This window comes from Misgurnus anguillicaudatus, chromosome 3, assembly GCF_027580225.2.
Source record: "Misgurnus anguillicaudatus chromosome 3, ASM2758022v2, whole genome shotgun sequence".
NCBI classification, from domain to species: Eukaryota; Metazoa; Chordata; class Actinopteri; order Cypriniformes; family Cobitidae; genus Misgurnus; species Misgurnus anguillicaudatus.
Window position 1 is genome coordinate 13,367,866 of NC_073339.2, and position 22,812 is coordinate 13,390,677.

Consider the following 22,812-nt stretch of genomic DNA (forward strand, 5'->3'; position numbering starts at 1 on the left):
TTGATGAATGATTTGTTATTCCTCTGCAGCTGAACACTCTTCTGAATGATCCAAGCAGTGTGAAGTTTGAACCCACATCCTCCAACTTCACGTACGATTTAAACTGACTTCTGTGACTGAAAGATTATTATGCTTATGGTCATATAAAAAACATCATGACATTTTGGGATATTAAACAACTCTTAAGTTATTTTTGCCTAAAAAGTACTGTTTAACACCATCAATCTGAAGCTCATTTCAAGTGTATTTTCTGCTCTTCTTTTAGGAGCACATCAGGCCAAATCTATGGCAATCTAAGTTACACCTTCCAAGATGAAGATAAAATCCAACCTGTCAGCTTCCTAAATGAGCTTCATAAACTTATGGGTACGTTTTTGGCGATCTTAACCCATTCTAAAGTGAAGTTTTAACTTGCTGAAAGAAACTGTATTTTTGTTTGAATTGAATTAATTTTCATTTTTTCCCTGTTATTTTTGCAGGACTGACCACTACAACAATGTCTCCACTGTCAACAAGTAGCTTTCCCATGACATCTTTCCAGCAAATGTAAGTGTAGATATTTACCTTACAGAAATTGCTCAGTTACATACGGTAGGTCGAGTTTTGCGTAGGGTACTGTAACCATAGATATGTATAAAGGCTATATGTCTTACAGTGGAGTCTTTAATGTCATCACCTGGCGGCCATCTTAACACAGGGCGCTCGCTCACTCGTAGCATTGAGCTTAATGGTGCAGGTACTTTTAAATGACCATAACTTGCTCAATTTTCTACCAATTTTCAAACAGTTTGGTTTCTTACAAATGATATTAACATGGCTATAATTATGGATGCTTTAACATGTTTCATTAATTTTTTTTAGTATAAGTATGTAGTGTCATATGTACATGTTTATAACAAACCAAACCATTTGAAAATCTGTAAAAAATTAAGCAAGTTATGGTCATTTAAAACTACCTGCACCATTAAAACTCAATGCTACGAGTGAGGGAGCACCCTGTAGTAAGATGGCGGCCAAAATGCGGACGTTCCACTCAACTGGCCAGCAGCACGGGCGAGACATCTAGCCTTTATACATATCTATGAGTGTAACACTTTGAGATTAGCGAAAGAGTGTGGATTCGTAATTTTTAAATATGGTTTACATGAATTAAAACTATTTTTGCCTTCAGTTTCTCAGTCTATCTAATAAAATATTAAGATTAGGAAAATAAAAATACACTCTCATTATTCAATTTCAATAATTGCTTAGACAAAAACATAATTTGCTCTGGTCCTTTGGGGGCAGTGCCCCCCCAAACTCTGCCTATGCTTTATGCAGTCTTTAAATCTAACTTCATGAACTGAATTAAATGAAAATTGTGCCATTTTTAGATCTGGATCAGCAGAGGTGACAAGCAAACTGCTGTTCAACTCCTCATCTCCAGTCCCCATTGAAGCTTTGGTGCTCAGTGCTATCAACATTCTCCGGGAATCCAGAGTTTCACAACTGAGAGAAACAATCACGCTGCTGAATGTCAGCTACGAACGTAAGTGTTGTCGTTTATGTTGTCACTATATAAACAGTTTGAACATTTCAACCAGTAATAGATTGTACGCTTTGGGGAAATGTAAATTGAATTTATCTTTCCAAACAGAAATCTCGGACACCTCCTATGCCGTCTTCTTCACATTCACCTTGAGTAACATTAGCATGCAAGAAGACCCTAATCTAAAAAACAACACTTACATGCAAGTTCAGGACATGATCAACGATGCGGTAGGCATTCAGAAAAAAAAACACAGTAAAAAAAGTTTGGTTGCAGTGCAAATCTCTTTCCAGAAATTGATGGATTGTTTGTTTTAATCCTGCAGCTGAACACTCTTCTGAATGATCCAAACAGTGGGAAGTTTGAACCCAACTCCTCCAACTTCACGTAAGATTTAAACTGACTTCTGTCTCTGTAAGATACTTATGCTTATGGTCATATTAAATGCATTATTACATTTTGAAATATTAAAACAGCTTTTTAAATCTTTTTTCTTTGTTTTGCGTAAAATGTACTGTTTAACACCATCAATCTGAAGGTAATTTCAAGTGTATTTTCTGCTCTTCTATTAGGAGCACATCAGACCAAATCCACGGCAATATGGATTACATCTTCCAAGAGGGAGCTGAGATACAACCTGTCAGCTTCCTAAATGAGCTTCATAAACTGATGGGTATGTTCATATTGGTGACCTTCATCCTTCCTAAACCGAAGTGTTGAACATGATAAAGTGTACAGTATTTCTGATGGAATTTGATTACATTTTATTGTTTCCATCTGACATGACAGGTCTAACCACTACAATGTTTCCCCTGACAACAAGAAGCTTCCCTGTGACATCTTCCCAGCAACCGTGAGTGTAGATGTTACCTTACTAAATTTGCTCAGTATGCAATCTTTATTTAAATATAAAGCTCTGAACTGTATTAAATGAAAATGGTGCCCTTTGCAGATCTGTTTCAGCGGAGGTGACTAGCAAACTGCTGTTCAACTCCTCATCTCCAGTCCCCAGTGAAGCTCTGGTGCTCACTGCTATCAAAACTCTCAGGGAATCCAGAGAGTCGCAATTCGATGAATTAATCAGGCTGGGGAAAGTCACATATGAGAGTAAGTGCCATTATTTTCAAGTGAAAAGCTGTCTCCAATAAAATATAAATGTATCAGCCAGCAATGAATGGCAAGCTTTGGTGAAATCTAAAATTAACATATCTTTTCAAACAGGAGTCTCTGACACCTCCTATGCAGTCTTTTTTACATTTTCCCTGAGTAACATCAGCATGCCAGAAGACCCAGAGCTTAGAAACAACACTTACAAGCAAGTGCAGGACATGATCAATGATGCGGTAAGCATTAAGAAAATCCCAGTATAGTATGGATGCAATGCAAATCTTCTCCAGAGTTTGATGGATGGTTTATTGTACCCTGCAGCTGAACACTCTTCTGAATGATCCAAGCAGTGTGAAACTTGATCCCAGCTCCTCCAACTTCACGTAAGATTTAAACTCACTTCTCTTAATGATAGATATGTATGCTGTAGCATCATATTGTAATCCACTAGAACATTTTGTTATAAAATCAAATTCTCTTAAACGTGTGTTTGTCTTCTCTCTTTACAAATGTCTTATTTACATGAACTGAAGCTGTTTTTAAGTAACTTTTGTGCTCTTCTTATAGGAGCACATCTGACCAAATACATGGCAATATGGATTACATCTTCCAAAAGGGAAATAAGATACAACCTATCAGCTTCCTAAATGAGCTCAATAAACTGATGGGTATGTTCATATTGGTGACCTTCAGCCATCCTAAACGGCAATGTGGAACATGATAAAACATGCAGTATTTTTCATAAAATGCATTATTTTTTATTCATGATTTGTCAGATATGACCACTACAACAATTTCTCCCCTGACAACAAAAGTCTCCCATGTGACGTCCTTCCAGCAGCAGTGAGTGTAGATGTTACATTACAGAAAATGCTTGTTATGCAGTCTTTATGTTAATGTTAAGCCCTGAACTGTATTAAATGAAAGTTGTGCCCTTTACAGAATTGATTCTGCAGTGGTGACGAGCACATTGACGTTCAACTACTCATCTCCAGTCCCCAGTGAAGCTCATGTGCTCAGTGCTATCAAAACTCTCAGGGACTCCAGAGAGTCAAAACTTGATAAATCACTCAAGCTGTTGAATGTGACCTATAACAGTGAGTTTAAGCATTTTACTTTTAAAATTTCTTATATTAAAAAGTTTATTTACGTACTAGGACAAAATACATTATGAACATTTCTATACAAACAGAAATCTCAGAGACCTCCTATGAGCTCATCTTTGAATTTAATCTGAGTAACATCAGCACCCCAAACAGTCATGTGCCTAAAGGCAACCCTGCCGAGCAAGTTCAGAATGCTATCAATGCTGCGGTAAGCATAAACATCAAGACCAATGGTCAGAAATCACATTGTATTGTAGTCTGACTGTTTTTCGCTTATCTTTTTTTTATTTATAGCTCAACACTCTTCTGAATGATCCACAAAAAACACTATTTGATGTTACACTCTCCAAAGTCACGTAAGCTTTGAAATTAAATTTTTAATTTCTTTTACTATAAAACATTTACCTTGCATTAAACCTCTACAATCATGATACTCCCCTTCGTTTTACTCAGGTTTTTATGTCTCTGTTCTAAAAAGATTAAAGTTATAACATTTATTCCATTAGGACAAAAGAACAACAGATTGAGGTTTCCATGAACCATGTCTTTACGGAAACGGATGATATACAACCTGTCAGCTTCCTAAATGAGCTCCGTAAACAGATGGGTATGTTCATATTGGTGACCTTCAGCCATACTAAACAGCAGGGTGGAACAGTGGCGGTTCTAGACAAATTTCACTTGGGGGGCCAGTGTTTTTCCAGAGGGGCACATAAAAAAATGGCAAGAAATTATATTTAAAGATTTTAGGGGTGGTTACAGGAATTAGTTTAAGACAGGACTAGGCCGTAGTTTAATTAGGAAATATAACTAGTTTTAACAAACATGCCTTACTAAATACATTACTTGTGTGCATTTTGAAGCAAAACAAAGGGCACTGGTGTATTCCCTGCTGAAAAAAACAGCATACCAGCAAGACCAGCATATGTTGTGTTTTGGTGCTGGTATGCTGGTGACCACCAGCTAAACCAGCATCAAACCAGCATAGACCAGCATAATTCCCATGCTGGTTTGATGCAGTTTTTTTCAGCAGGGTTTTAAGATATGGCATTGCAAGTTGTTTTCCGTTTGGACAGCTCTTACATTTACTTTAGTCTAGGACTAGTCTAATCCCTTGCCGGGAAACTGCCACGTAAACTTTATTTTACTTTACAATCATATAAATATTTATTTAATAAAAGAGTGAGTGCAGGTGCAAAAGGGGAGCTGGGCTCTTTTCTAAAGCCCCCCAACCGAAAATCATGCGAGCCTACTCAATAAACTTTATGAAATGCAAACTTTTATAAAGACAAACGTTTGTTTTAGTTTACATATAAACACACATTGCTAGACAGTTAGGGACCACAATCTAATCAGTATTTAAAATAATATATATTTATATTGTAAAAATTTTTATATGTAACATTTAATTATATTCCTCCAATTGTATGCACGTATATGTAAGAGCATAATAACAGCGCTTTTTACAATGTGTAAACTTTAAAAAGTTAGCGAGATGTTGGTTTTACCGGTTGTTGATGAGTAACAGCTGTGAATGATCACCGCGCTTAAGCAGCCACGCCAGGAGAACAAATGAACTGTGTCCCAATGTGAAGTGAGCTAGAGTCCTTACCAGTGCCCAAATCTGCATACACATTCTCAACATCGGGCGATTGAGAACGAATTGAGACACTCGCTGAGCAGCACCTGCAGCCAGGTACAGTGGTTGGGTGCGCCGTTCTAATTTGCCCGTTTAGAACGTTGCGTCACATTAGTTCCGCTTTTGGCGCTCGCGTGTAAAATCAAAATAAATTTATACTTTTTTATTTGGTCAGCACGGGGTGGCCACAGGGGTGGCCAGGGACATGTCTACAGAGGCACGGGCCACCCTTGGCCTCCGTGTAGAACCGCCACTGGGGTGGAACATGATAAAACATGCAGTATTTTTCATAAAATTTTTTATTTTTTATTTTATTTATGATTTGTCAGATCTGACCACAACAACAATTTCTCCCCTGACAACAAAACTCTCCCATGTGACGTCTTTCCAGCAGCAGTGAGTGTAGATGTTACATTACAGTAAATGCTTGTTATACAGTCTTTATGTTAATGTAAAGCCCTGAACTGTATTTAATAAAATTGGTGCCTTTTACAGAATTGATTCTGCAGTGGTGACGAGCAAATTGACGTTCAACTCCTCATCTCCAGTCCCCAGTGAAGCTCATGTGCTCCGTGCTATCAAAACTCTCAGGGACTCCAGAGAGTCACAACTTGATAAATCACTCAAGCTGTTGAATGTGACCTATAACAGTAAGTTGAAGTCTTTTACATTTAGGGGCGGTTTCCCGGACAGGGATTAGCTTAATCCAGGACTAGGCCTTAGTTTTAACAGGAAATCTAACTAGTTTTAACACACAGACATGCCTTACTAAAAATATTACCTGTTTGCATTTTGAGGCAAAACAAAGGTCACTGATGTATTTTAAGATATGTCAGTGCAAGTTGTTTTCAGTTTGAACAGCTCTTAAAAATGTTTTAGTCTAGGACTAGTCTAATCCCTGTCCGGGAAACCGCCCCTTAAAGTTCTATTTTTTATTATCTATAGCTTATATTAAAAATCAAAAGTTGATATACCTACTAGGACAAAATAAATATTTTATATTTTATACAAACAGAAATTTCGGACACCTCCTACGACGTCATCTTTGAATTCAATCTGAGTAACGTCAGCACGTCAAACAGTCATGTGCCTAAAGGCAACCCTGCCGAGCAAGTTCAGAATAATGTCAATGCTGCGGTAAGCATTTACAACAAGACAGGTGGTCAGAAATTTCAATGTTTTGTAGTCTGTTTGTCATGTTAAATCATTTTAATTTATTTTTTTACTTATAGCTTAACACTCTACTGAATGATCCTGCTAAACCTCCTTTTGATGCTACACTCTCCCGAGTCACGTAAGTTATGGAGTCTTAAGTAAATGTTCTTTAAATTGTATTTTTACCATGAACCATTTAACCCTGTTAGATTAACCTCTACAATCATGATTAAAGTTCTAACATTCATTTTATTCCATCACGACAAAAGAAAAGCAGATTGAGGTTTTCATGAACTGTGTTTTTACGGATACAGATCACATACAACCTGTCAGTTTCTTAAATGAGCTTCGTTTGCAAAACAGTATGTCAATTCTATTACAATAAAAGATTAAAAAAAAAAATTTGTGAATTTTACAGCATATTGTTCTACCTTTTCTTGTTATTTGTTTCCCTTCATCAGTCCTAACTTTGTGTTTTCAGGCCTAACAACTCCTCCTGCCAGCAATTCCCAGACCACTACTGATGCTCAAATTTCGTAAGAGAGTAGTTCATTAATTTTGTATAAGGAAATCATTATTGTTCTTTCTCTTCTATTTTTATTTTCTCATCCATTTTTTTTCTTTTTGAACAGTGGGACGGCTTTTATTAGCATTCGTCTTGTGATTGAAACATTGGGCCTAACGCCAAGTGAAAGTAAAATTATGGAGTTGGTTTCTACACTAAATGCAAATCTCACAACTAAACAAGATGACAGAGCAACACAGTTTGGTGAACCTGTGAGCAACGTGAATGTCTCATATAACAGTAAGTTTTTTATGAATATATTATTTAAACATAAGTGGTATACAAACAAAGAACTCCATTCCTGTCTTTGACAAATATCTTGATCAGAGTTTTTGTAGCTTTGGGAAAGTGTTTTTTCTCTACTACTTTCAAATGAAACATTGTGTTGCAAACAGTGTTGGGCTTGTTACTAAAATACATGAATAAATTACTCATTACTCTTCTTAATACTCCCTGTCAACAGTAATTCGTTACACTGTTACCTGGCCTTTTAGTGTGGATCTTCCATGTACTCCCTGTGTTAGCGTGGGTTTACTCCGGGACCTCAGATTTACTCAGAATAAACAAACAAACAAACAAACAAACAAACACTATTCGTTATATTACTTCCAGACAATCTTTTAAACAATTTCTGTTATTTAATAAAGCTACACATTTACAAGTCTTCAAACATCCAAATCCACTGAACATGCTGATAGACTTCAAAATCGAATACCCTTAAATATCTAGTTGCTTAATAGTCCCTTAGTCATCTTACAAAGGCTGACTAAAAGTAACTTATCTGATTTTCCATATTGTTGCTCGCTGTCCACAAATAAAATCAATAAAATAAAAGTCTTTTTGATTGTTTAGCTTTTGTTCGTCTACAGCGATTCACCGCGGCTCAGTTTAATCAGGTGTGTCTGACTTCATCTGCCATTTAATGTCAATGATCAGTCTGCGTAATTGAACACACCGAACATCTTCATCTTTCATGCTAGCTGTAGTTCCTGTAATTTTTGGAAACACTGCTATTACTAGTTACTATGCTGTCAATGATCAGTCTGCGTAGCGTGAAATCAAACACACCGAACATCTTCATCTTTCATGCTAGCTGTAGTTCCTACCACAAGTTTGCAATGCAGTTTGGGAATGTTAGATTGAAAGATGGTTTTGGGAAACACTTAAATAGTTACTATGCTGATATTCTGGTTAGCGATGCTATTGGAAAACTCACTTGTGTCTAAATTTCAACCATAAATGAGCATCCATATGCCTTGCTCACTCCAGAACGATACATGTAATGCATAAATTAAAAGAGAGAATTCAAATAATTGAGAAAAGATGTTTACATATACACTTAGTAGAGATTGAAATTCATACTAATTTTGTAATGTGCTGTCCCAAATCATGAGATGAGGCAGAATCTAAATGCAGATGAAAGACATTAAGAAATCCAAACATGAAAATAAAATCCAAACATCAACAACCTTACAACTTGAAATTTAAATCTTTGTATGAATAGTGTATGAGCATGTATTTACAAAGGTTGCATATAAGTGTGGACATCAACTTAAATCTCACTAAATTACTTTTTTTGGCTATATGGCTATTTGTTTTAAATACATAAAATTAATAGTAATAATGACCATCACATCAAAAAATATTGTTATTGACTTCATATATTGATGGTCTACCCAAGTAAAAATAGACAACTAATGTCAACTTTTTTTTAAAGGAATTTCTGATCATTCATATGCCCTCAACTTTGGATATGTGATCAGCAATGTATTAATGTCAACGAAATATGAAAACAGGAACAGCACCTACAAACTCATCCAAAACAAAATAAATGAATTGGTGGGTTAAAACACTTCATGTAATTTAGACATTTTTCCCACATAAAGTAAATTAATGAATAATTCAATTAATTTTGTATGATTCCTATTTTGTTTGTAGCTAAACAAGATCCTAAATGATCCATCAGCCAATCCAGTCCAGTTTGATGAGGCCAAATTCTTGTAAGTCAAGATTAATTTTACTCATTAATCAAGTTAGTGTTTTCATCATATCATCATCAATTTATCATTGGATTTTTGTGTAATATAGTGCTTTCTTATTTATTTTGTTAACAATAGTTTATTTTTGTATCTTCCCTAGGAATAATTTGACTGCAATCATGGCTGTTCTGGAATACAATATCTCACCAAAAAATGACATCCAGTCACCCAGTACATTTCTTCAGAAAATTCTTAATGAAAATAGTACGTCTCATGAATGCAACATTAAACAGATAATTTACCACAATATTTAATACATTTACTACTTTAATAAATGTATTTAAATAATGTAATACATGTTTTAAATGTCATACTTCACAAATAGCATTTATTTGCATAATCATCAAACAATTTTTTATTTTATAGGCTTGACAACAACTCCAACTCCGACTGTGTAAGTGCTAAAAGTTACTCGCATACTCAAATAAACTGCCATTGTTTTGGTTTATTATCTTTCTCAAAATTATTTTGATTCACCTTTTTCAGACTTGGAAAAGCAATTATTTACATCAAGCTTGTTTTTATAACGAGTGGCTCCCTACCAACTGAAAGCGCTGTTCTACAGGTTGCCAACAATCTGCTGGACAAACGTCTAAGAACCAAACGAGATCTGACAGTACAAAAACTCAGTGATCCTGTGAGCTTTGTGAATGTCACCTATACAAGTAAGTTTGTGTAAGGAAACAATGACTTTATATTACATAAAAAAGATTTGTACATGCACTAATGTCTTATATGTGTTTTGCTTCTTTTCAAGAAATTTCTGATAACTCGTATTCCCTCAATTTTGGATTTGAAATCAGCAATGTCAGCATGTCTGAGAAACTTGTACTCAGGGACAGCACATACACAGTAATCCAGGATTCAATAAATAAATTGGTGAGTTTTAAACTTTTTGAAATAGTGCTAGTGTATATGAAAATATTTTAAGATTTAAATGCCAATATGAAATGAAGATGATTTAAATGAAACACAGCATAAAACAATCATAAATATCATTAACATATTTATTGATTATAAATAATACTAATTAATGTGTTTTTTGCCAACCTGTTCAGCTGAACGTGATCCTCAATGACCCAAACGCCACTCCATTTGTGTTCAAAAAAGCCAATTTTACGTAAGTCATGAGTTCATATTTTTTAATGAGATGTGAAAGAACAAGTATCATTTATGATGATGTGATCACTTTAAATTATCTCCTTATGTTCAACAATGTTTATATTTAAATTTCCCCAGGGGTAATTCATCTGTGATTGAGGCCAATGTCGAGTATGTTTTCTCAGATAAAGACTTCAAGTTTCCAAGTCCTTTTCTCCAAGCACTTATCACTGTTAATATTGGTATGTTTTTCTTCATTCATTTGAAATATTAATAGCTCTTTACATTCTTATAAATGCTGGATTATTTTCAACCCAGCGTTGGACAAAATATGAAAATGTTCTGGGTTAATTTAACCCAACGGTTTATCCCTTTTTTGACCCAATGGTGGGTTGAAAATAACACAGCAATTTTATAGTATTCCTTGAGCAGAGACTTCCTGTTTTCTTTTTTATTAACGTTATTAAAATTTTTCCCAAAACATTGGTCTTTAGAAGCCAGTAACTCAACTACTCCAACCCCATTTCCCTCTGTGGTGAACACTACTGGGCCAAACAACAGCACTAGTGCAGCGTGGGTTGTGGCTATAATTGTTCCTTGTGCTATAGCCATCTTGCTTGTACCTTGCTGGATTCTCCTTTGTGTAAGTTTCTTGATGACAGAATGTAAAATATGTGTATTGTTTATTAAGTGATTATTTATAATAGAAATTTTGTAAATAACTTTGTTATATTATATAATAACTTCACTGGGATTGTTTTAATCATAAAACACAGTTTTTGAGAGTTCATTGTTTTGACTTATAAAGTTTGTCTAATGTTCTCTCTCTCTCTCTCTCTCTCCTTAGTGTTTGCTTTGTGGTTGCTGTGCACGAATAAGACGACGTTGGCACAGAAGACGGTCATACAATGTACAGTACTCGACTCGACACAGCCTCTTCTAGTGGACTTGAGAGGCAACAAAGAAATTTTTTACCGGAAAAGTGATCTTTTTCCAACTGTAATCACTGTAAATCACTTATTCTTATGTTATTTATTACAGAGCAATGATTATTGTTAATGTTGTTATTTAAATTATGTAATGAATATGTTAACTTCGAGCTTTTATAATGCACTATTTATTTTCTTCCTGTTTTGCTGGACAGACAGGAGCTACACAAAATTTTACTGAATGTAATTTTCCCCAAGCTGTATTATCTAATGAAATTAAATTATTTATTTAAAACTTGTGTTATTTTTAAAATATTTAATGTAGATTTTTTCTCTAAATAATTAATTTATTTGATGTCAGATATTTCATTGTTTGTGAACTAAATTAAATTTATTTATTTACACTTTATGACCTTTATCTTCGTGTGACTCAAACAGATTATGTGAAACATCCAAAAATTTAAAGTTGCCACAAATGATAGATCACCAGGAATGAAAATTCAGTCATTATGTACTTATATGAGTTTACATCTGCATAAGCTTCTGTCTTTTGAAAAAGATGATATTTTGATAAACGATGGTCACACATTTGACATTGACTTCCATAGTATTTTTGGTCTTACTATTGAAGTCAGTGGGTACCGTCAACTACGTGGTTATCATCATTTATTTCTTTTTTTTAAAGAAATTCATACAGGTTTAGAACAACATGAGGGCAAATAAACGATGACAGAATTTTTATTTTTGGTCTCTTTTAGACAGCGGATTAAACTACATGGCATAGATTTTCAGAAGAAAAAAATATTGTCCTTATAGATACATTTATTTAGCTATATACACAGAGGTGTTTCCTGGATATCACTGGGAAACAGCCCGACCACCCAAATATTTTATGTACCAACAGAAATAAATAAACATCATGTCAACATACAGGTCTGGCTGAGTAAAGTCTTAAGTGAATGTAAATTGTTAGAGGAAAAACAGAGGTTTATTGGATCCACGCAGTTCTTAATGTTAATGTACATTTATTGCTTGTACAATGTGTTGAGTATTATGTGTGATGCGAGTGACATCATTACGTATACAGTATGGAGACGAGTAAAGAGTTTGTATTATGCTTGATTTAAATCGATGTCTTTACATTTGTTTTGTCTTTGCTTTGCCCAGCTAATTACTTCAGATTCAGAGAAAACTATTAGACAAAGAAACTGAACTAATAAGCTGGAAATAGCCATGCAAAAGAGCATGTAAAACTACAAATATCTGTCATGCATGCCAGAAAGAGCAAAAGAGACAGTGTTCATGTTGAACAGAGAAAAGAAAAATACCAAATAAAAATCTCAAAACAAGGGGGAGAAAAAACAGAGAGACACGGCTATAGATGTTGTAAGGTGGTGCCAAACCCTGACAAAAGGTATTTCCTGAAGCCAGCAGCAAATGGCTGAATTCACAGGGAACTGCTTTCTAATTCCTGTTCAATTATCGTCTGAAACCTCTCTCAAAGAATTCACATCAACCCCCCAAGACAGTTACACCATGGGAGGAGACAGAAGAGTCACACACCCTACCACACTTTCTCGTCCCCCTCTCCTCATGTTCTAAAAGCAAACTGTATATGGAATGCTACATTCTACATGTACAAATAATCTGAAACTGGTTTTGTTTGGTGTTATATGAAGTGTTTTAATGCAAGTGGTACATTTGGGTTTATTAATATGACAACAGGATTCAATGTTAATCTGTAAACTTAACCTAATGTTGGGAGACAATTCCTACCTTAGACATGTTGATCAATCACCCACTGTATGTATATTAGGCAACACCCCTGAGTTTTACAACAACCAATCAGTACCAAATTCCTATATGCTTTGTCTCTCTGGATATTTCAGGAAATGATGTAGAATAGTTCAGGGGGACTTTCTATATCTAGAAATGCACCCCCATGATGCTGTCCTGGCACAGCATCATGAATTTTTATTTTACTTTGAGGAATCTGTAACCAGATCTTCATCTCCTCACCAGGTATGCAATGGTTTTTCGTTTGTTTCGTATTTGAATTGGAATGTAAATTGGCTTCTGAATTATGTTTTACCTACCTGGTTAATAAATTGTTACGTTTGCATTCATGCTAATTTGCTCTGTATTATTGACTCTTTTAAGTTACTATAAGCATTACGATATCCTTTGTCACCATAAATCTATGACCGGGGTATAAATTCATGCCAATTGTCTATACCGGTGAACTAAGATGTCCAGCAATTACATTACTATAGGCAGGCCATAGAGAGATAAGCCTGATGATAGTCCTTACTTTGATTAAGTTGTTGTATGTCATATGATTCGCTATACCAGGTTAGACGGTGCTAACTTGGACCTCTGGTCATAGTTTGAGATCTGTATTAAGTTGTATATAGGTAGTTGGCTGGGGTTGCGTAAGTATTTTTAATAAGGGCATGCCAGCATGGGGCTAGCCTGGTAATACCATCCTCTGCTATTTTGCTTCGCTTCATAGACAGAGTCTGGCTGGGCATAATTGACAATCGTTTTCCTTCTCGTGGGAGGGGCTTGTCTGAAGTTTAAAATCATTGGTCTAAACGTAAGCCAATCACACATAACATTTGGATATGATGTGCTTTATGCGCCGGATCACCCGCATCGAATCTCTGCTGTAAAATACACGTATAAACCCATCGAGCGAAATACCAGAGTTAACATGGCTATGAAGGACTTTTGCAGATTATGTTAAGTAAATCGTGCCAGAGCTAGTTGAACACTATCCTTACGGTAGCTTTCCACTCACGTCTAACGGGAGGAAAGCCCCTCTCTCCTCTCAAACTCTTCCACCAGACAACCATAACCATATGTAAATTAAATCTTCCTACCTTATTTTCTGGTTAATCAGGAATGTCACCAAAGAATGCTTGCCCACGCGTCCTCCACCATTAACTGTGAACAATATAATTCCATTCCATGATTTCTCGATCGTTGTGCACGTCAAGCTGTGCTGCACACAGTTTCTCGCTGACGATCGGTAAAGTTGATAAATTAAACTTTTCCAAAAACTTGTCGGGAGTAGGGCAACAACATAATCTCCATTCAAATGTTTAACAAACACTTTTCTTGTTCGGGTTTAAGTTGGCAAGTGCCGGTTCTCCACAACAGAGCAAATAGCTTTCTGTATCTCCATGTCCACAACAACAAACTACAACCGTGATTCGGCGTTTAGCGTCTACGTCACGGCTCTCAGCCCGCCCTCTGTTCGTTGATTGGACGGACGTTTTGAGACCGGAGGAAAACGGTTTGAATGGGAGGTATCTCAGACTGAGTACAGAAGCGTAATGAAATTTAGCGGAAGTACGAAGTCTGACGTAGTCAGGCTAGCATGGGGCAGTTGCTTCAACCATTTCCTCTGGTTACGCGGATAGACTAATTATTTAACCCTAACTAAGTTGTGTTTAATTGTGATGATTATTCGAGGGCTATATAAGTCAGGACCTCTGGTGTGGTTAAGTTTAATTATTTAACCCTAACTAAGTTGTGTTTAATTGTGATGATTATTCGAGGGCTATATAAGTCAGGACCTCTGGTGTGGTTAAGTTTAATTACTTAACCCTAACTAAGTTGTGGGTATTTGTGATGATTATTCAAGGGCTATATAAGTCAGAACCTCTAGTGTGGTTGAGTTTATGTTTCAGAACCCGCACAACGGCCGGTGTGGGCTGATATGATATTGGTAATCGAATGAATCAGTTCAATGTTAACATGAGTAAATAGAATGATCAAATGTTTATCCAAATTCCAAAATTACATCAATTTGATTCATATGGAGTCAGGTGTAAAGTTGCGTAACGTTAATATGTCTTTATAAGCGCCGGAAAAGACCGACCGCGCTATAATCATAGGCCATGCCGTTTGGATTCCATCGTTGGGCCAAACGGATGGATGGGGCCATATTTGCTCCCCTTACAATGTGGACAACTAGATCACCAAAGACCCATCCTGTCTGGCAAGGGGCCAGAAATGCAGAAAATGCAAAGACACAAATATTTGACCAAAATGTGCAAAACTAAAAACTGCTAAATATGTCAGTGGAGAAACTAAGAGAACTGACGATTACCAGTATGCATTCATAGCGAAAGACTGTGACCTAAACACATCAACATTTATAGTCTGTTGGGTCGATCTGGACATGTTAATTGATTCTGGGGCTACAAGCAGTATTATAGATGAGACAACGTGGGAGACGCTGCAAGTAGGCTAAAAGAATTACATGTCATTAAACACCAAACAGATCAACTTGAATATGTCCTCTTTATCAACATGAATCCTATCAACTATCCATATGAATGTAACATCAACAGCACTCACAGGTTTTGGAGGTGTGAGAATATGATATTGTATGTGCTTCCAGCCAAGAAACTCGTGATCAGAGTCTTGTGAGCTGTGGATTGACACTTAAGAAAGTGGCAATATAATATGAATGTTATTATTGTCAGAAAAGTTTCTGGGGCTTGTGTGATATAGCACACGTTGCATCTCTTACAGAGTCACTAAGGAGATGATAAAATAATGATTCATTCGTATTTTATCCTGAACAAACAGGTGTTTCAGGCCTTAAAATAAAAGTTGGCAGAAGCTGAAATAATTTTTTGATAAGAAAGCACCAACCAAGATCATTGCTGAGGCCTTGGGGCTGTTCTGATTCAAGAACATAATGGGGAAAGCAGTATAATAACTAGCTTCCAGTAGTCACCAATGTGCATTCAACAGAGAGCACAGCCTTGCAACGTTTATCTGACTCGTACGTGTACACAGTCGTTCGACTACATTCTCCTGTAGGCGCATTCACAACTCATGCTTACAATGTATGCGGGCTTTCAAAAATCCGGTGGTGCGCATGCAGCAAGCACGCACTCTTCTGATGCCAAATAGTGCGTCACACCTACTGTATTTGTATGCGGATTCAGTACAATCGCTGATCATTGCCACAGGGCAAACGATTCAGAGCTGTTCTGGTGAGACAACATGACAACTACTGTACATTCAAGTTCCATGCACTCGATAATATGATGTGATCATTGATGACTAATGAACACAATAAAGAAACAACAGTGAGAATACAAATGACATTCCAGTAGAACTGCAAAAACTATAAACTGTCAAGTTAGGGACAGTGAATACCTACTAAAGAGGCAATGAAATGTCAACCCAGAGTGAGCCAATAGGTGGCGCGATTGCTCCACGAATGAGACCAGAGAGACAACGAAAACTGCCAGAATTTAAAGACTATTGAAATCCCGTTGAAGAATGAGATGCACTGCATTTACTAAAGTTGTAGCAAACCTCACTACATTTTAATAACAGCTGATTGAGGCGGCCAAATATGGACTAGATTCCAGTTAGAGAATCAGGAGAGGAGGAAAGTCTTTAGGATGAGACATTTATTGATGGTCCAACATCTGTGTATGCTGCTCATATCAATGTAATGTAATGTAATGGCCTACAAAGAAACAAAGAACATAATTACAAATAATCACCATCAGATTAATATTACCTAACAAAATATAAACCATAACACCAAATGGTATTATCAGTAGAAATATATAAACACAAATATGTGTAACTGAAATATTCATGAGATAATATGCTCAACAATACCATAAAAGGACACGTAATGGGTGCTTATATTAATAATTAAATAACTAAACATGTTTGTGACCGTTACATGTAGCGCTAGCATTACAATAATGAATTAGCATAAACATCGTGGCAAAATTGCGGCTGCTAATAACCGATTATACTGAACACCACGATCAATATAAACATTACAATTCACATAATCTGGATATAATATAACATGTAATAGCATACAACTCTCTTTAACTTACTTGTATTATATGTACACATTACAGAACGTTAACAGCAGCATATACAAAGATTGACAGCCCTCTTCTCCAGCGTGCAACACTCAAAAACGTTCCCTCTAGGAAACATCTAAAGAACATTAGTTCCCAGTTACTACATTGACTTTCTGACACAGCCGCCCCCAATTATCTGTCAAGATAATTGAACACTCTAAGAAAGTCTGTTGGTGGAGCTCGTGTCATTGTCCTCAAGGTGAGGCAATGGGATTAATCGCACAACTGGGCGAGTATAAACTTTGTCCTTAACATTGACCCTGGCAATACGGATTCTACCATCAGCTCCAGTTAAGGTCTCTGTAACTGTTCCTACAGGCCAGAGTGAACGTGGAATTTGTGGGTCGACAACAAGTACGACTTGCCCTACTTTCAGTTCTATGCCATCTGTCTTCCACTTGGGACGTCCCTGCATACCTGGGAGGTATTGACGAATAAAGGCAGCCCAGAAACAATCAGCCAGCACCTGGCTATGTCGCCATCTCCGTCTTCCAAGCAGGTTGTTAGGGTCATACAAAACCTGAGGTAGAGACGCATCTCGACGACCCATAAGTAGTAAGTTCGGAGTCACAGGGTCTACATCCGCAATATCCGAGGATACGTAACCGAGTGGCTTGGAGTTCAAGATGCCTTCAACTTCTACCAGTAGGGTCTGAAGTACAGGTTCAGGCACGGACTGCTCTCGGAGGATCACACGTAGTGCTGCTTTAACTGATTTTATCTTGCGCTCCCAGGTACCCCCAAAGTGAGGAGCAATCGGTGGGTTATGGCGAAATCGGATTTTCTGCTCCACTAGCTGTTCCTGTAGTGTTGCAGACATAGATTCAAAGGACTCTCTTAACTCCCGATCACCTCCAACAAAGTTGGTGCCATTGTCGCACAACAGCTCCATAGGCTTGCCACGGCGGGCTATGAAACGCCGCAGAGAGAGCAGAAAAGCATCACTGTCCATATGCTCCAATAGATCCAGATGCACACACCGTGTCGTTAGACATTTGTAGATAATCCCCCACCTTTTCTCTTGGCGGCGTCCAATTTTGACTGCGAATGGACCAAAGCAGTCTACACCAGTAGAATAAAAAGGTGGCTTGTACAGATTTAACCTGCAGGGGGGTAGATCCGCCAAACGTGGGGTTTGAGGCTTGGCCCGCCACAACTGACAGTCTCGACAAGTATGTTGGTGTTTACGAACTGCTTCTCGGCCTCGAAGTACCCAATACTGTCGGCGCAGTTCTGCTAGAACCCTTTCAGGGCCAGGGTGAAGGAGTCGTTGATCTGTGTCCTTTATCAGCAACTTAGTGATATGATGGCTAGGGTCTAACACAATTGGGTGTATGGCCTCTAAATCAAGTTCACTAGCACGTCGTAGCCGTCCACCGACTCTAACAAGACCAGTGGCATCATCATATTCAGGGGCAAGTGAGCCTAAGCGACTGTTATGTGGAATAGGATGTCCGGCCTTCAAAGCTTTAACCTCAATAGGAAAGGAGTTTATTTGAGCTTGTGACAGAAGCAGCTTTTCTGCTTTAATATATTCGGAAGCCTCCATAGAAGGGTCAGTGTTGGTGCTAGCCGCCCCATGCAGGGATCTGACTGTGGCCTTAACGAGCTCTTGCCATGTGTGGAATTGGCTTGGATCTGGAGAAAGCGAACTATTAGATGCTGAAACAGATCCCACAAAGACAGATTTCTTTAGTTCACTGCTGTCAGGTTATCATTCGGGCATTGATGCCCATTGGTCAGGTGGCTGAACAAGGAAGGCTGGACCTGAGCTCCACTGATGCGAGCCTGCTAAGTCGGTAAGTGTAAGACCCCGTGTAATGTGGTCGTCAGGGTTGTTACGCGAATCCACGTACCTCCATTCAGCCATCTCTGTTAGAGTCTGGATCTCTGCCACGCGCGTTTCTACAAACACTTTGTAGTGGCAAGATTCAGATGTCAACCAGTACAACACAGTGGTAGAGTCAGACCAGAAAGTGACCTTATGGATGGGTATGGTCAACTCTGTTTGGAGCACCTTCCCCAACTGTGGGCGAGTAAGGGCAGCACACAGCTCCAAACGAGGCATAGACAGGCATTTTCGAGGTGCTACTCTAGACCTGGCTAAGACGAAGGTAAGAATAACTTGTCCTTGATGGTCTGTGGTGCGTAAGTATGCCACCGAACCGTATGCCCTTTCCGACGCATCACTAAAGACATGAAGCTCTCGGGTGACAGAAGGGTGGTCAGCAGAGACTGGGGTGTATGCTCGAGGGAACTGAAGCTTTACAAGAGTTGGGAGTTCTCCTACCCAGGTAAGCCACTTCTCTCTCAAAGGTCTTGGTGGAACATACCTTTGATGTCCCCGCTGATAGCAACGGTGTGTTGGCAAAATCTCAGGAGGACGGCGAGTAAGGATGGTCCCAAAGTTGGTCCTGGTAGAAGCTGTTCATTTAAGAACTGTCCCTGATGTTGGAAGGAGCAGTTGAAGACAATTCTGTCTTTACCATTGTGTTGCACCATGTGGTGCGGTATGAACCAAGACTCTGCATTCTGGTCTGCTTCCTCTGCAGTTATCTTAGACACATACCCGGCTGACTCCAACTTAGTGATCTCATTGCAGTAAACTTTAGCCTTCTCAGGATCCCGTGCCAGTCTGCGCTCAATACGGCGCAAACTAGGAAGAACAGCTGTTTTATCTGCATGGAGTAAGTTTAGGGGGGTTCGTCTCAGCAGTGGTGTAGCATAACGTTGTATACCAGCCACAGTCACCCTGATGGTAGCATTCTGCAGTAAAGTGTAAGCCTCTTTGTCCTGTTTGGACCTTGTAACCATCTTGGTATTGTATGGAAGAGTGTCAACTTGCCAGAGTCTTTCCACATGCTGGATCAGATCGTCACGATTTGAAACTGACGTAATGTGAAGACACTGCTGACTTCCACGTGAGGGCTGCATGGGACTCATCGGGCCTTGGAGAGACCATCCTAGCAGTGTATGAACAGCAATGGGTCCTCCTATGGGGCCTTTACAAATGGGCTGAACTGGTGTCAGGAGATGCGGCATATCCGACCCGATAAGAAGCAGCGGTTTCACTCTGTCCATAGGAGGCAGTGGAAGGTCCTTTAGGTGTCGATAAGCCTTCTGGAGAGCAGCCACTGGGTAGTTGTGCTCTGCTAGACACAAACCGGTGGCAGTGAATGCATTATGTATAGCAAACTTCTTCATTGGCTTGGATACTGATGACACCTCGAAAGACACAGATGACCTGTTAAGTTCTGTGTGACACTGGTGAATTGTCTGCAATGGGAGCAATTCTGGAGTACCAGTTAACTTGAGCTGCTCCATTACTGGCTGAAGCACTATTGTTCTTTCAGACCCGTCATCAAGAACTGCGTGGGTTTCCATAGTTCGTCGACCATTGTGAAGAAGAACTTTGACTACTTTCAACATAACCTTTGGTGAACAGTTAGGACGGTCAAAGTATATTCTGGTAGGTGGCAGACTGACCATGAGTACGGCCCTGGAAGTATCATTCACAGAATCGTGCAGAACGGTGAGATGTAACTCTTTACAAACACCACATGGACGCTTGAGGTTGCAGACCTCCACTGCATGATTCCGGCCACATCTCCAACAGCGCTTTCCCTCTTTAATCCAAGCAATAACTTGAGCTGTAGTCAGTTTCTTAAACTGTTCACAGGCATTTAGGTAATGGTCCCTACTATCACAATGAGGACAATACGGCCTGGGCTTTGACTTTGAGCTAGACTTCTGTGTTGCAGCATCAGGGCCCTTCGTGCCTCTCTCACTGGTCAAGAGAACAGGTGTAAATCTCTCCTTTGGACGAGCAAAAGTTGTGGATTTAGCATAGGACTTGGGTGAGTCACAATGGAACAGTGCTGCAGCTCGGCTGGAAATTCGCTTCGCTTGGGATTTAATCTCGAGCCAAACGGCCAGATCTGGAAGTGTATAGGTTTTGTCTGTGCCTGTCTGGAGAATACCTTTGCTTAGACAGTATTCAACAAAGCCATCACGATAGGCAGGTGGCAACTTGCTGAGCAGACGATCCACATGAGAGCCACACATGAGCTCATAACCGTTCTGGCCTTCAAGAGTCCTCAGCATACCTACCAACGATTGTACCGATAAAGCAAAGGAATCAAAAGCATTAGCATCGCCCAGCCTTAGTGGTGGACTGTTCATGATAGCACCCAGCTCTGACTGCACAAGTTGTCTTGGCTGTCCATACTTGTCCTGAAGTGCCTGCAACGCAGCAGAGTATGGATGTGAATGATACATGTAGGCTTTAGCCAGCTGCTGAGCACTAGGAAGTTTCAAATGGCTTAACAAGACATGGTATTTGTACTGCTCACTAAGATAGCTGTGACTACTTAACAAATTGTCCAGTCCTAATTTTAACAAGGCGAAGTCACTCTCATTACCACTTTCAAACACTGGTAGCTTAGGTTGTGGAATGCCATAAGCAGAAGCAAACAGTAACTCTGTATCAGGGTATGCCGAATGTGCATAGGGAAGATGCGGCAATGAGGGTGGCTGACTAAAGATAGCATTAGGTGGCCTGGCTGATGCCTGCTTGCTGGTAAATGGAAGTTGCAGCTGACGGGCATATGTAGTCACTGGAGGAGGAAATGTCTGCGGTATCACATATGGACGTGTAGACATCGGCAGTGCGGCAGTGGTAGACTGCTGTGGCACAGATGACCTGCTCATACTCAAGGGGTGTGCAGTAGTGGACATAACGGTGGCTACTGAGAGAGGTTGAGGTACCACATACGATGATGACATCACAGAGCATAATGGCGCAGTTATGTTGGCAGTCTGTGATACTGTAGAGACTGACACTGATTGTGGTAAGTGTAGCACTGGAGGTAAGGAAACACTCACGGATTCTGTGGTAGGTAATGTCTGCTCCGGTGGTCTTAGTGACGGCTGCGAGTCATCATCCAGCAGTATCTGATCAGCTGAGAAAGGCTGCATGGATGAAGTCACTACTGATGACTGAGGAAAGGGCTGCTTAGACAAAGAGCTATGTGATGGACTCATGACTGGACTACTCTGATTGTATTGAGATGGAGGTAAAGGGCTGGCTGGTGAGCTTGAAGGCACCGGGGTGGCTGAACCAGAGTCTATAGAAAGCATAGAAGATACAAGCTTCGCTACCTCTAATTCAGTCTCTGCTTGTTGCAGTTTTCGTTGTCTCTCTAGGTGTTTAGACAAAGCCTCCTTAGCTGCTAGAGCCTCCTCCTGAACACGCTGAGCTTCCTTAGCTTGTGTCTGCAGCCGCTGATATTCCATGTCAGCGAGTGAGTCCTCCTGTATTTGCTGCTTAAGACTATCAAACTGTCTCTGTTTAATCTTCTCCTCCAAAACAGCGGTCTGGACACTTGAGAGTTCTGGTGGAAGATAAACGCCAGTAGAGGTAATAGAACGCCTACTGGTCCGGGAATGAGAGCTGTTACCGCTATGAGACGTTTTCCTCGAGCTGCTTCTAGGTTGACTGGAACCTGGCAATGAAGCTTTAGAAGGATGGTCTGCTGCTGGTGGGTAATCAACCTAATAATCAGCCAGGTGAGATGGCAAATTAGTCTTACGGCGAGGTCTATCCATTGTCTCTGTGTCACTTACTGTTGGGTCCATACTGGTTTGATGTTGCTCTGAATCCGGCTCGAAGGACCAAATTAATGTAGCAAACCTCACTACATTTTAATAACAGCTGATTGAGGCG

General features: G+C 39.0%; 2 protein-coding genes across 2 annotated transcripts in view; one reads left to right on the forward strand and one right to left on the reverse strand.

Annotated features, from left to right (window-relative positions):
- Positions 1-22,812, forward strand: part of LOC129445283 (uncharacterized) — a 235,063-nt gene that overhangs the window by 14,397 nt on the left and 197,854 nt on the right. Inside the window, exons 18-34 of the mRNA XM_073861848.1 lie at positions 30-91; positions 266-366; positions 480-546; positions 1,374-1,528; positions 1,637-1,758; positions 1,854-1,915; positions 2,101-2,201; positions 2,318-2,381; positions 2,481-2,635; positions 2,750-2,871; positions 2,957-3,018; positions 3,203-3,303; positions 3,412-3,478; positions 3,578-3,732; positions 3,828-3,949; positions 4,036-4,097; positions 4,248-4,348. Coding sequence (XP_073717949.1) covers positions 30-91; positions 266-366; positions 480-546; positions 1,374-1,528; positions 1,637-1,758; positions 1,854-1,915; positions 2,101-2,201; positions 2,318-2,381; positions 2,481-2,635; positions 2,750-2,871; positions 2,957-3,018; positions 3,203-3,303; positions 3,412-3,478; positions 3,578-3,732; positions 3,828-3,949; positions 4,036-4,097; positions 4,248-4,348 — 1,681 coding nt within the window. The remainder of the gene's footprint in view (positions 1-29; positions 92-265; positions 367-479; positions 547-1,373; positions 1,529-1,636; positions 1,759-1,853; positions 1,916-2,100; positions 2,202-2,317; positions 2,382-2,480; positions 2,636-2,749; positions 2,872-2,956; positions 3,019-3,202; positions 3,304-3,411; positions 3,479-3,577; positions 3,733-3,827; positions 3,950-4,035; positions 4,098-4,247; positions 4,349-22,812) is intronic.
- LOC141359424 (uncharacterized) lies at positions 16,285-19,394 on the reverse strand. Its single transcript, XM_073861855.1, has 2 exons — positions 17,058-19,394; positions 16,285-16,669 (listed from the first exon to the last, which is right to left on the reverse strand). The coding sequence occupies exon 1, from the start codon at positions 18,634-18,636 to the stop codon at positions 17,245-17,247; it is 1,392 nt and encodes a 463-aa protein (XP_073717956.1). The 5' UTR covers positions 18,637-19,394; the 3' UTR covers positions 16,285-16,669; positions 17,058-17,244.

Excerpts from the sequence above, each read along its gene's own strand:
- LOC141359424 (XM_073861855.1), bottom strand. The coding sequence starts at position 18,636 with ATGGAGGCTTCCGAATATATTAAAGCAGAAAAGCTGCTTCTGTCACAA.